General features: G+C 33.9%; 1 protein-coding gene across 6 annotated transcripts in view; it reads left to right on the forward strand.

The window, feature by feature from the left end:
* Znf280d (zinc finger protein 280D) overlaps nt 1-14,410 on the forward strand; it is a 77,589-nt gene that overhangs the window by 16,539 nt on the left and 46,640 nt on the right. For all 6 annotated transcript variants that reach the window (XR_007589425.1, XM_050127323.1, XM_050127332.1 and 3 more), the window contains 6 exons: nt 14-166; nt 2,536-2,601; nt 2,701-2,840; nt 4,967-5,084; nt 9,183-9,350; nt 9,731-9,840. Coding sequence is in view for 5 of the 6 variants with exons in the window: in XM_050127323.1 (XP_049983280.1) it covers nt 14-166; nt 2,536-2,601; nt 2,701-2,840; nt 4,967-5,084; nt 9,183-9,350; nt 9,731-9,840 (755 nt within the window). In the remaining variant the exon portion in view is untranslated. The remainder of the gene's footprint in view (nt 1-13; nt 167-2,535; nt 2,602-2,700; nt 2,841-4,966; nt 5,085-9,182; nt 9,351-9,730; nt 9,841-14,410) is intronic.

A 14,410-nucleotide genomic window follows, 5' to 3' on the forward strand; every position in this document is an offset into this window, starting at 1 on the left:
TTTTAAAAATTAGATAATTTAAAAATGGCAGAACTCTTTATGGAATGTGAAGAAGAGGAACTAGAACCATGGCAGAAGAAAGTGAAAGAAGTTGAAGAGGATGATGATGATGATGATGAGCCCATCTTTGTTGCAGAGATAGCAAGTTCAAAACCAGCAATTTCAAGTAAGCATTTACTACTTACTTAGGGTAAAAAAGCAGTAGGATAAGGTTATTTCTTAGGGTTGTTATGAAAATGTCCCTATTCCACCATCAGAAGTTAGGAATGAGATACTGCCTGGGGAGACTGATCAGGGTTGACTGGCTGGAGCTTTAAGAAGGGGTAGACACCAAATATCAGCAGAGCAAACTGGGAAATGCAAGTGATTTGCTGGTGGCATTGGAGATCTTCTGAGAGCAGGAATTAAATTAAAATTTTAGTGGTACTGAAAACCCATTTATCTGATTTTTTTTTCTTTCTTAAACCCAGAATAGCTTAAAGGAAAAATTTATAATTCTTAGTTTTAACTTTTGAGATGTACTAAATACATTTTGCGTTAGTCTGAGATGAGAATCTCATATCCAGGCCCTACTGTAGTGTCATCTCCACCTGGCTACACAATGTAGAGAGAATGTGTGACAGTGTCTTATAGCTTCTGACCACAGCTGTCTTTCAGCAGCTAGTTACATATGTGATATGGAGGGTGTTGTCTCTAGCCATTGCATTTTTACCATGTCACAGTTAGTACACTCACATCTCAGGCTTTTTAAGTAGAACAGCCTTTGGATTGTTAACTTTCAGTTAGAGTGCTTGAACTTAACATTGTCAAAGTGTTAAGATAAGAAAACTGATAGTTGTTAAGCTGTCTATTCAAAGATGTCTAAACTGGAACCAGGCATCATAGCACACACCATTATTCATAGTACTAGGGAGACACTGGGGAGACAGAGGCAGGTGAATCTCTGGGTTCCAGGCCAGCCAGGGCTAGATGGTGAGACCTGGTCTTGATGGAAAAAAATCACAAACTGTACGAATTTCAAAGATTAAAAGATTCTTTCTCATTTTAATTATATGTTTGTTTTAAGCCAGAAAAATTTATCAATGCATGTTAATGTGTCGAGCATATTAGTATTTCTTATTTACCTTGGTTAACAGAGAGTACTACGGAATTTTCTGAAAGCCTCCTTTTTCTTGTCTGTAGTATTAGAATGGCACTTTTATACAGTTTTTATGTATAAAATAATTTAACCAACTGAAATGTCAGTATCATTTCCTGTGATAGGTAATTTCTCATGCAATGCTAAGTAGGATGCTGTTTGGATTATAAGATGAGTTTAGTGTACATTTGGCTAATATCAAAATGGTCTGTTTTCTCATTTATTGTTTCCTAGGTATTGATTATCTTACACTTGAATGTTATTATATGCAACATTATTATTCAAATTCTCTCAATGAAAATATGACAGGATTTTAGTTGAATTTATACTGATTATAGATGACTATTAACGGTACTCAACTATAACAATGTATACTTTTTTTTTTCCCTGAACTGTGAAAAATTGAAATGAGCCAGGCAGAGGTAGTACACGCCTTTATTCCCAGCACTCCAGAGGCTGGGGCAGGTGGATCTCTGCAAGTTCCAGGCCAGCCTGGTCTATAGAGACAGAGGTCCAGGATAGCCAGGGATACATAGAGAAATGTCTTGCAAAAGAAAAACAAAACTTTACACATTCATATGTATATAAGAGTAAGAACTTTAAATTATCCCCTCAAAGTCATACCAATCTTAACTTCTGATGTGATAATGGATCCGAATCCTCTTAACTTAGAAGATATTCAGGTAACTTTAGATTCCAGTATTATACTATATTATTATAGAATACTAGTAAACTATAGCTTCTACTAGTTTTCCCTTTTGGAACTCAGAGATAACTATAAATAGTCCATGGAGATTCTCCTTTATACAACTTCAGGGCTTTTAGAATTGTGAATAGAATATGGAGGCTAGATCAGGGTTTAATTTTAAGTCGTAGGAATCCAAATATAGGTTCAGTTTTGTCACCTTCCCAAGGAAAGCACATGCACCCACATTTAAATGTGTTTTTAGAAGGTTTTTGTTTTGTTTTGTTTCTTTTTGGTTATTGTCTTTTTGAGACAAGTTTTTTTTTTCTGTGTAACATCCCTGGCTTTCCTAGAGCTCTAGATCAGGCTGACCTCAAATTCACAAAATCTGCCTGCTTCTGTCTTCTGAGTTTTGGGATTAAAGGCATGCACCACCATGTCTGACTTTTGGAAGGTTTTATAGAGACAAAACTTTTTTTTGCCTTTTCTTTGCAGAATGTTTGGCTTATATGCATTTGGGTTTATTAATATAATTCTGGCCTTTGAACATTTAGTTATAATAAGAAAGATTGTGCTTATTCTATAAAACAGTTAATACTGAAACTTTTTAAATTAGTGATAATATTCCTAATATCTACTTTCAGTTCATAATTTTTAATATCTCAGTATATATTTCATTCAAACAAGTTTAAAATATCTCTATATTTTTTAGATATTTTGAACAGAGTTAACCCCAGCTCACATTCACGAGGAATAAAGAATGGTGCACTTAACCGAGGTACAATATTATTTTATTGCTTTAATTTTAAGCTTAAATATTTTGAAAAGTTCATTATATAAAAGTGCATTTAATGTGATGTGTAATTTTAAAATACAGGTTTTACTACTTCATTCAAGCCTACAAGTCAACGCTTCTCAAATCCAGCATCAAATCCTGTGGCTGCCTTGCCAGTAAATTTTCATCCCGAATCTAGATCTTCAGATAGCTCTGTTATTGTTCAACCATTTTCTAAACCTGTAAGTGTTTTTGAAACTCCTTAGCCAGCTCAGGAAATATTAACAATACTCAAGTAAAATTATCAATTATCAACAAGTAGCACCTATTAGTTAGCATAATGGGTATCTCAAGGTCACCATCTTTATGACCTTAGTAAGATGGGGAATATGCTTAAACTGACTAGGTATAGCTTTGAAAACCAAGACTGTCAAAGTGTAAATAAAAGGATTATAATGAATATCACGTGATAGAAAAACATTTATGCTTGCAAACTCGGCTAGGTATTTTTAATTTCGAAACTATTGAGAAGCCTTGATAGCATTTTATTCTGAGAAATGTACCTTCATACTTTAATTAAAAATTTTTAGTAAAAAGTAATAGTGATAATTAAAATTTATTAAGCTAATAATGGATATAAATATTTGTACTAAGTGCTGTGCATAAATTAATCTCATTTAATTCTTAAATATACCTAGAAAGTAGGCATTGTTACCTCATTTTTATAGTTGAATAAATACTGAGGTTTACAGTGATTGAATGATTCACTGAGGGCCCGTAGCTGGGTGGATTGCAGATCTCAGGATAGGCTAATTCATTATATATATGCACACACACATACATATACATATATACACATATACACACGCATATATGCATGTGTATATGTTGTCTATGAGTGTATTGTGTGCAAAGTGGAAGTACTGCCTCAATTTAGCAGTTCTAAGGATGGTGTGCAATTCTGGAGAGTTTCTCAAGACACTTTCAAGTGTTTGGGATTCAACACCTTTGTTCTTTTTACTGTTTGACATTAGTGTTGATGAAATAAACAACATTGACCAAGCCACTGATGGCTTAGTGTGAGTCAAAACCAGGACTCGTCTGCACAGTGTTGCAGGTTAGCCACCTACCATGCACTCTCAATGAAGTACTTGACTTACAGGCGGTGTCTATCTTTGACCACAAAGATAGCTGAGATTTAAATTTTTCAATAGATTAAACATAAATTTCCATTAATGTTATTTTGTTAACTATGCTCTTAAATATGTATCTTTTAAATGTTCTGTGTGGCAAAGTGGGTAGTATACATACAACATTTCTGTGTCTGAAGTATCTTCATGATTGTCTTTAGGAAAAGCATTATCATGATTAGTAAGCTGAAATACCCTCTGCATTTTACTTGAAATTATGGCTGACAAGCTGTAGTACATTATTTCTTCATATCATTATCGGAAACTGAAGGCTTAAGTCACAAACAATGCCACGCCAGTTTGGAATTATGATTAATAGGAAACTACTGGTTTTAATTATTTTTATTGATTTAATTTTAATTTATTAAATTATAGTTTACATTTAATGTCATGTTTTATTTGTTTAATTTTTCATAGAATAGCTTTGTGTCTTAGCACTTTTTTCAGGCAAGATTGGGATATATTGCTGTTAATATCAATAAAATCAATATGATTCATGACTAATTAATATGAATTATTTCATTTATAAATTTACTTATTTAGTTTTTTGAGACAGGGTTTCTCTGTGTAGATTTCTTAGAACTCACTTTATAAACCTGGCTGGCCTTGAATTTATAGAGAGAGGCAGAGGCAGGTGGATCTTTGTGAATTCGAAGCCAGTATGGTCTAGAGAATGAGTTCCAGGACACCCAGAACTACACTGAGTAACCCTGTCTTAAAAAACAAAACAAACAAACAAAAACCCTCCACATTCTTGTTTGCTATATTTTCTTTTTTGTTTATTATTTATGCCGTTTTTTTTACTTAGTTCTGCTATTTACTTCTTGATAATATTGCAATTTTAGAACCTCTAAGCATGTATTGGTCTTATAGATATAAAGTAAGCTTGCATTTCTTTTACTTTTAAAACACTGGATTAGAGTTTGCTACTCAGGTTAGGTAATCAATTTTTAGCTGGGCAGACAGGAATAAATGAGCTTTATTGCTTTCAATTTTGATAGTTGACAATTTTGCCCACTAGTAACTACTTTTGTGCTTTTTTTTAACTTGTTGAACCATCAAAGGTTTTTATTTTAATGATGTAAATATTCCATTAAATTGCTTTTATACATGTGTTTAAAACAATAATTATATAATTATATCCAGTACACGTAATATTCTTTCTTGGAATTTAACAGGGTTATATAACAAGCTCTCCACAAGTTGTGTCTAACAACTCTTCAGAGTTACTGTTTGACCTGACCCAGGATACAGGATTACCACATTACCAAGCGGGACCATCACTTTCTATTGCAGGTTGGTGTCACTATTGTTTTTCCTTAAAATAGTTAAACTTGATGGGTAATCATATGGAATCACCTTTGTTCTGGAACACATATCTTTATGTGAAAGTATTTATTATATAGACTGCTGTAAATAGCTTTTAAGTGTCTTTTTGTGGTTTTATGTAAAATCTTCACAAAGTCACATTGAACTCATTTTTCCTATGAATTCAAAATTCTTTAAAAAAATCAATGAAGGCTTCAGATAATATAAACATTAAAAAAATTCAGTTTATGGTCCCCCTAGTATAAAAAAAGTATATGGCTGTAATTGAATTCTTAATTAGGTTAGCGTCTTTCTAGTTCAGTAAGTGATTTCATTATATAGTTAAGTATGATTTTATGGTGCTGTAAAGTAGCTATAATAAAGAAATAGATTTTGGACTAGTGACATGACTCAGTAGGCAAAGGCACTTGCTTCCAAGCATATTGACTTGAGTTCCATGCCTGGGACTCACATAGTGGGACGAGAGAACTGACTTCTATCAAGTTGCCCTCTGACCTCTACATGTGTGCTGTGGCATGGCTGTATTTACCATGCTCTCCTTTCCCTCCCCTCCTCTCGTAACTAAAAGGTAATTTAAAGAACTAGTTTTTGAATGTGGTGGTGTACATCTATAATCTCAGCGTTTGAGAGGCTGTGGCAGAGGATTATTATCAGTTTGATGTCAAGCTGGACTATGTAATGATTTCACAGCTAGCCTGTGCTACATAGTGGAACTGTGTCTCAAAAACAGAAAGACAAAGACTTAGACATAGTAAAAAGTGATCTTTAGAAGAGTAATAAAATTTATCTATTGATGATTTAGAGTTCCTTTAGTGCATATGATAAGCATTCTTCATTAATTTGAAATATATTAGCATACCATGGAGAAATTTTTATCTTTGTGAAAATTCCTCATCATCAAGGCAAGTTAGTTCTTAAGCAATAGCTCTTTGTATTTATTGAAGTATTTTAACTAAGATGTACAAAATTTTTTGGAATGTTTAGATTGTTTAATAAATAGATTAATGAGGTGTTTAACAGACTTTCCTGCACTTTTTTTTCATAATAGGGCTTAAGGTGCTTTTCCATTTTAAAAATACCTTATTTGATAAACACGTCTCTGAATGTCACATACATAGTTTACTAAAATGTTTACTAATATCTTGTTAATAAAATAGGTACAAGCGAAAAGAAACGGAGAAAAAAATATTTGTATTAAATCTGGCATTAGGAAGCTCATAGACTTTACTCATAGAAAAAGTCTACAGTCTTGAAACTTCTGGGAAGAAAGAACCAATAAAGACTCCTATTCTCCCTCTCAGCTCTCTACTACAGTGAGTGGAACTTCATTAAGTGGGATAACTAGGAAGTTTTAGGTTTGAACCTCTGCTCTTAAGATTTAATTTTTATCAGATCAGCTGACCTCTTCATAGTTTCGATTTTTTTCATATTAAGAGATGGGGCTATTCATTTTTCTCTATAATTCATTCAGTTCTCCACATGGAGCAAGGCACCTGAAGATAGCATTTTGATTCTTGCTCTAGTTCACACAGGGCTTTTTTTAATGCCCACACAAGATAAGTGAAACGTGAATTACATTTATATCAAATATCAGTATCAGTCAGTGTTGATCTTTCAGTAACATGATTGACTGACAGATTACTGTCTGTGGAGATTATGGGGTTTGAGTTTGACTGTGAAAGAAAGTAGGATTTTTACTGGCAGAGCTAGAATTATTTGGGCATGGAGAATAGCACAAGCCTAGCAAAACAGATAAAGGGTCAGAGTATTAACACAAGCAGGACCAATTGACTGGCTCAGTTGGTAAAAGCATTTACTTTCAAGTCTGACAACTTTGATTCCTGGAACCTACATGGTGGAAGGAGAGAACAGACTCACAAATTGTTCTGAGTTTCACCCAAATGCAGTGACTTGTGCATACCCTCACTCATTCACAGAGATAAATAAATAAATAAAAATAAAAAAGATTGGAATGAATGCAGTGGTTTTATTTAATGTTGAGATTTCTCATGTTAAATTCTTACATTGAAGAAGTCTATTTTTACATTATATTCTATTTTAAAATTGATTAATTAAAAATGCTATTACCTATATGTTTTCCAAGTAACATAAACATGTTAGTATGATTACACTACCACAGATCTTTTTCATATATGTGCAGTTTGTCTGTCTCTGATCAAGTGTTTTGAAGATGGTGAAAGAAACCATTATTACTTTGTCTTTAAAGATAAAACAGTGACTGGGCAGACTGTGGGGCCACTAGAAGTGGCCCCAGGATTCATCCCTACTGCTTGTATTGGCTTTTTGGAACCCATTCTCTTTGGATGTGTACCTTGTTTAGCCTAGATATATAGGGAGGGCCTTGGTCCTTCCTCAAAGCAATGTGCCTTACTCTCTCTGAAGAGTGGATGTGGGGTAGGGTAGGGGACAAAGTGGAAGGGATGGGAGGAGGGGAGGGAGTGGGAAGTGAAATTGGTGTGTAAAATGCAAAAAGTTAGTTTTCTTTTAAAAAAAATTTAAAAATTTTTAAAAAGATGAAACAGTGAAATGAACTAGTATAATATTCTTATTTTCTCGGCAAGTTTGTCCTCATTAAAAATACTAATAGCAGATCTTTTGGAATAATTTTATCCTTTAAAGCAAGTTAAGGTATAAAGTGTCTTGTTAGTAATGATAATTGTTCTTTTTTTTTATGTACCAAGTATTTTAAGGTTCTTTGAATACATTCTTTGACCTTAAACTAACTTTAAAATAAGGTAGCAAAAACGGAAATTGAAACTCAGAAGTTAAATAAGAATGCATAAGTAGAGACTGACAAATTCTCGTTTGTTTCTACAGTTAGTGTACAGACGGGGCTACTTAATGTGCAGTTTGAGAGTCTTTGCTACAATGTACATTATATTTTATTTTTAAAAAGGACTTTGTTTGGCCTGGTTAGAGTCTAACTGTCTCTCTTTCTCTTGCTGATACTCTAAGGTTTAATCCTTTAGCATTATGGTGCTTTAGCTAAATGGGGAATTATTTTTAATAGTGAAATATCCATGTAAACAAAGATTCATGCAGAAGTCTAATAAATCAAATAGAAGAGTTTTTTGTTTATTTTTTTTTACTTTTGGTCAGACACTCCTTAATATAGTCCCTTAAAGGAGACATAGCTCCCTCTCTTATGCCCTTTCTATTGAATGAGTAAAATATTATTCAGGTATAGAAGTTTCTACCTTGTATATAGCAATAAGTGTGTAAAGTCATAAGCTATGAGAGATCACTTTGTTAGGTGGGAAAGGACTAATCACATAAGGCATTTTAGGTAGTTACAAAATTTTATCTGGGCATGGTGGTGCACGCCTTTAATCCCAGCACTCAGGAGGCAGAGACAGGCAGATCCCTGAGTTCGAGGCCAGCATATTCTACAGAGTGAGTTCCAGGGCATCCCAGGTTGTACAGAGAAACTCTGTCTTGGGAAAAAAATGAAAGAAGTTTTAGGATCTATAAATGTTTGGAGCAATTGGGTATGTTTGCCTCTGTGTGTGTGTTTGTGTGTGTGTGTGTAGTACAAACTTAAATGTATTTAAGCATCTGAAGATTATTGTTGGTTCTTAGGAACTTCAGAATATCTTTCCTCAGTGTCATTATTTTTTTTCAAGCCATAGTGAGAATGTACTTGCATAGGAAGGCAGTTTCACAAATCGATTGAATAAATGTAGTTCTTAGTAAGTTTTTATGCTTTTTCCTTAGACTCTCTAAGTTTGTATCATATAATTTGTTTGCTTTTTTTTTTTTTTTTTTTTTTAGGACAGGGTCTTATTATGTAGCCCTGATTGGCTTGGAACTGGTTAGGTAGATCAGACTGGCCTCAAATTCACAGACCTCTGCCTACTTCTGCCTCCCAAGAATTGGAATTAAAGGTGTGTGTGCCACTGTGCCTAGAAATATCATTTAATTTTTATCATTGATATAGTATAGTTCCATTATATCATATATTAGTTCCCACATATAAACTTAACTAGTTATGAGCAGCATTTTATAATATTTTAAAATCTTTTTCTACTGTTTAAATCATTTTAGGTTTGAATGAAAGTTCATTTTCATCAAAACGTCCTGGTTCTGACATAAGCAGTGTTAACCCAAAAAAGCCTAAACCGAGTGACAATATTTCTGGAGCAGATGCCTCTTCTATAGTCTCTTTAGAAAAGCCTCCATCAGTGATGTCTCTGCAGGTGACACCATCGCAAGGTAAATGAGTATAAAATTACTGTAATATTTAAAGGTAAGTTTTGCAACTGTTACAAATTCAGAGACTAATAGTGGTTATTTAAAGTTAAAAAGTGCTGAATTTGGGGCCTGGAGAGATGGCTTATTGGATATGAGCACTTACAACTTTTGCAGAAAACCTGGGTTTGATCCCCAGCATCCACATTGAGTGGCTTACAACCATCAGCTAATTCCATGGAGCTTCAGGGTGCCAAACATTGTCCTCTGGCCACCCCACAGCCATCAACACAAATGTGACATTCATGTACACGTGTGTGTACCCAGAAATAATTAAAAATAATTCGGAAAAAAACCTGAAAAGTGATGCGTTTAATTTCATAATTGATCTGAATTCATTTTAGGTGCAAATTGCTCATCAAATCAATCTAAAAATGGAACAACTTTTCCAAGAGCATGTCCTAAGTGTAATATTCACTTCAATCTTTTGGATCCTCTGAAAAATCACATGACGGTAAAATTTTTTTAGATTCTAATTTGAAAAAGTTTGAAAATCTCTAAAAATGTTAATGACCAATTTATAGTAAATTTCAGTTTGTTCAAACACTTTAGGTATGAAATCTTATATTGGATATATTCATAGTAAGTGCTTAGGTAAAAATTTATATTCAAAATGATTCTATAAGAAAGGCATGTGGTGGGTGGCACATGCCTTTAATCCCAGTATTTGTGAGGCAGAGGCAGATGAATCTCCGAATTCAAGGCCGGCCTGGTCTATAGGACAGTCAGAGCTACACAGAGAAACCCTGTTTCAAAAAACAAACAAACAAACAAACAAAAAACAAAGAGAAATAGTAAAATTCCTTATTTCATATATTTATAATATTTGTTTATTCTGATTTTAAACATAATATACTAATTAAATCATTCAGATTTGTAAAACACTTTAATTTAAAAATTCTATACTGTGTGTATGTATATATGCTAATGTGTGTATTCTGCATTAGATGATGAAGATCTAAGATACACATATATTATCAGTATTCAGATATAAACTTCAAATGCTTATGTTTTTCACTTGAAATATTGTTTTGATAAAGTTCAGAATATAGTTTGCACAATTATTACAGATTTGTTTCAAGTTTAATAGGAAGCTTTTGATTTAGATTTTAAGGAAATTTGGAAGTATTTATGAAATATAAACTTTAGTTAAGATTTCCTTCAAATATTAGCTTTTACTATGCTCTTTTGTGCCTTTATAAAAATGTTATGTAATCTTGTTCCTACTGTAAATGACTGAAAGGCAAAAGAAGATAACAGCAATATAGAGTACAAAAGGAAGTGAATGAGGGAAAATAATTAAGTACCTATTAACAATTTTTTATTCATCATTTAAAAAACAAAACCAGGAGGAACTCACTGGCAGTTCATGGGGAAAGGGGAGTCATATTGGTCAATGGTATAGCCACTGGTTAAATTGCCCATACATAACCCTTTACTCATGAAAGTAATCCTAATCAAACTTATTGAGCTTGAAAAGTAAGCAAAAAGAAAGCTGAAGACAGGAGGACGACTTACTACTTATTGGGGAACAAGCAAAGTAGGAAGAAGGACAAGAGAGGATAATGAGGGTTGAGTGTGATCAAAATTTATTATGTACAAATATGAAAATGTCATATTGAAACCCATGCTTATGAACGATTAATAGACAAAAAACTTTAAAAATTCCAAACCTAGTCTCTTTTATTCAGAATTATATTTGATTAATCCTACTTCCAGCTCCCAGAATGTAGCCTTGTGAACTGTCCTTCATGCTTCACTCATACAGGAAAATTATCCTGTTAATGGAATTTCCACTTTCTTTGTAATGTTTTGATGAGACTTAATGACAGTTTATATGTTTGATGTTAGAGATAGAGGGGCAAAAGGGAGTACATTAGTTCTGCTTACTCATTTTTTGACCAGGTATTATAATCATATGATTCATAAAAGCCTACACAGGGATGCTAGTCAGGAATCTGGCCCCAATTCACATCTGCCTGATTTATAAGGTAGTCCTTAAAGAAAATAACTTCATATTGGTTTGCTTTATGTACTCTGGTTTTCTTTTTGTGTTTACAGATAGATATAAAATGTTTTTATTTTCCCCTATTATATGTACAGATTATATTATACTGTATAATCTTCTTGGCCTAATTGGCTTTCTGTTGCTGTGATGGAAACATCATGATTAAATGTAATGTAGAAAAGAAAGGTTGTCTGTCAGCTTACATTCAGGCTAGCATGAAGGGAAGTCAGGGCAGGAACCTAGAGGCAGGAACTGAAGCAGAGACCTTGGAAGAGTGTTGCCTACTGGCTTGCCTCACATGATTTGCTCAGTTGACCTTATTATCCAATACAGGACTACTTGCACATGTATGGCACTGCCCCTAGTAGGCTAGGCACAGCCACATCAGTCCTTTTGTTTTTGTTTTTGTTTTTCGAGACAGGGTTTCTCTTTGGTTTTGGAGCCTGTCCTGGAACTAGCTCTGTAGACCAGGCTGGTCTCGAACTCACAGAGATCCGCCTGCCTTTGCCTCCCGAGTGCTGGGATTAAAGGTGTGTGCCACCACCGCCCGGCTTACATCAGTCCTTAATAAAAAAAGAAAATTGCCTCACAGACTCATACAGTCCAGTGTCTTGGAGGCATTTTCTCAACTGAAGTTTCCATTTTTTAGATGACTCTAGTTTGTGTCAAGTTTACAAAAAGCTAATCCTGCACTTAGAGGAAAGATGGATGACCTCTGTCCTAAATGTGTGTGTGTTTTAATATCTTTTAGAATTATTTATGATTACTTTTATTGGAAATTGCCAAATGCCATGTAATATTCAAATAGTAGAACACCAGAGCATTTTATGAAAGTAACATAATTCATACAATGGTGTATTTATGTATTTTCTTGTATATTTTATTCTTATATATATTCTTTATTTCATAATGGGCATATACACAGTCATCAAATCTAGGAAGGGTAAATTTAAAACCATGAGGCAATATTTTGGCACAGAAAGACAAAAACTACATGATCTAAAAAAGTTATCTAAGAAGTAGAAATATTTTGAGTCTAAGGAGGTTAAAGATGGAGTTGGAGAGGTTAATAGCTAATACTCTGTAGTTATATCGGAGGTAAGTTCTTACGTTGTTTAAGAATATAGCACAGCACTTGGGAGGCAGAGGCAGGCGGATCTCTGTGAGTTTGAGACCAGCCTGGTCTACAGAGCTAGTGCCGGGACAGGCTCCAAAGCCACAGAGAAACCCTGTCTCGAAAAACCAAAAAAAAAAAAAAAACAAAAAAATAAAGAATATAGCACAGTAGGGCATAACATTAACCCATTAGTAATTAGAAGACTCTGCATCCAATTTTCCTGTGATAGTTGTGATTTTCTTTCCTCATACGAGAGTTTTAAATAAGATAGTGCTTTGTTTTTCAAAATAATGCCATTGATACATATTTATAATATATAAATTTTAAGTAAGTTCATTCTTTTAATCTGCCTCCTGACACTTGTCTTTTTGAGACTGAATCCAGAGCCTTGTGCATGCTGGACAAGTTCTCTACCATTGACTCAGCCACAGCTCTTGAGTGATTTTCTATCGTAGAGTCAGATTGCTCCATATCGTGCTTCTTTTCCTTAGGATTAAAAGTAGCGTTATCCTTATAAAAGTCCTTAGAAATAGCTTGATATTCCTAATTTTGAGTTCATATATTTTAACATGTACCTTAGGAAAAATCTAGAAATAAGGCTGGAACTTTAGACTCAGCACTCAGAAGCAGAGGCAGGCAAATCTTTGTGAAATCAAGGCCATACTGGTTTATTTAGTAAATTGCCAGCCAGTTCTTTCTCAAAAAAGAAATACAGAAACATAACAAACCCTTTCTTACCTCATTTTGTAAATTAAAAGAAATTGGGGGAGGGGGTTGTGCTTCCATTTTATCAATGGAAAAAAAAAGATAATATTTTAGGATACTAATGTACTTAGCCCTGTCTGAACTGGAACTCACATGAGTCCACCTGCTTCTGCCCCCTGAGTGCTGGGATTAAAGGTGTAAGCCTTTATGCTCAGCTAAAATGTACTTATTTTAATTTTGTTTATGAGTACAACCTTAACTCATGAGTATAAATTAGTTATGTTCCTCTCTGAGTCAGTTTTATTCAGTATTTTTCCTACTTCCTAGATAAATTTTAAATTTTTTTTTGATGTTTTTACTTTTGTAGGTATAGAAATTCAAAAGTTACGGTATGTGAAGATAGTTCAGGCAATCTGTTCCTTACAGGAGTACCTAATCTCCAGAACCCACATTTAAAAAGATCTAGGTGGTGTTCATGTTGAAGTGCCAAGCTAGATAGCTGGTGCTTGAGGAATGGCAGCAAACTTGTTGTCTGGCCTGCATTTACATACACAGAGTATAAATGTTGACCATGAATGAAGCAGGAATAATGTAACCTTGCCGAAGATGCTGTACATCTGTCTATCACAGGCCTGGCTCCTCATGTTAGACTGAATGTTTGATGAATGATAATGATGGAAAGACTTACATGTGACAAAAGAGGAAGTGGATGTTGTAACCATAGGACAGAATAATTAAGATTTTCAGATGCTGATTTAATAGCACATTTAAGATGCTTTTTGTTATAAAACAATTACCTGTGTTTCTTAAAAAACAAAAAGCAGAAACAACCTCTTAGGCTTCTATCTGTAGACATTGCAGTCCCAGGAATTACCATTTCTATTTATTTCTTAATTAGATTTTTGAGGCAAGGTTCCTACCTGTCCTGGAACTCTAGACCAGGCTGGCTTTGAACGCTTGCCTCTGCCTTCCAAGAGTAGAGTAAAGGCCTCTCAAGTGTAGAGATTAAAGGCATGTGCCCCCATCAGGCAGGAATTACCATTTTAATGAGCACCTCTGAATTTTCTGATGCAGATTTTTCTAGGTTTGCCTTGAAGAAAAAAATACTAAAAAAGCCCTACAACTGAAAATTACATACAATAAGTAACTTACATATTTTTATTTTTATTATTATTATTATTTTTTTTTTTTTTG

Source organism: Alexandromys fortis, unplaced genomic scaffold, assembly GCF_014885135.2.
Source record: "Alexandromys fortis isolate MF-2015 unplaced genomic scaffold, M_Fortis_MF-2015_v1.1 scaffold_22, whole genome shotgun sequence".
NCBI lineage: Eukaryota > Metazoa > Chordata > Mammalia > Rodentia > Cricetidae > Alexandromys > Alexandromys fortis.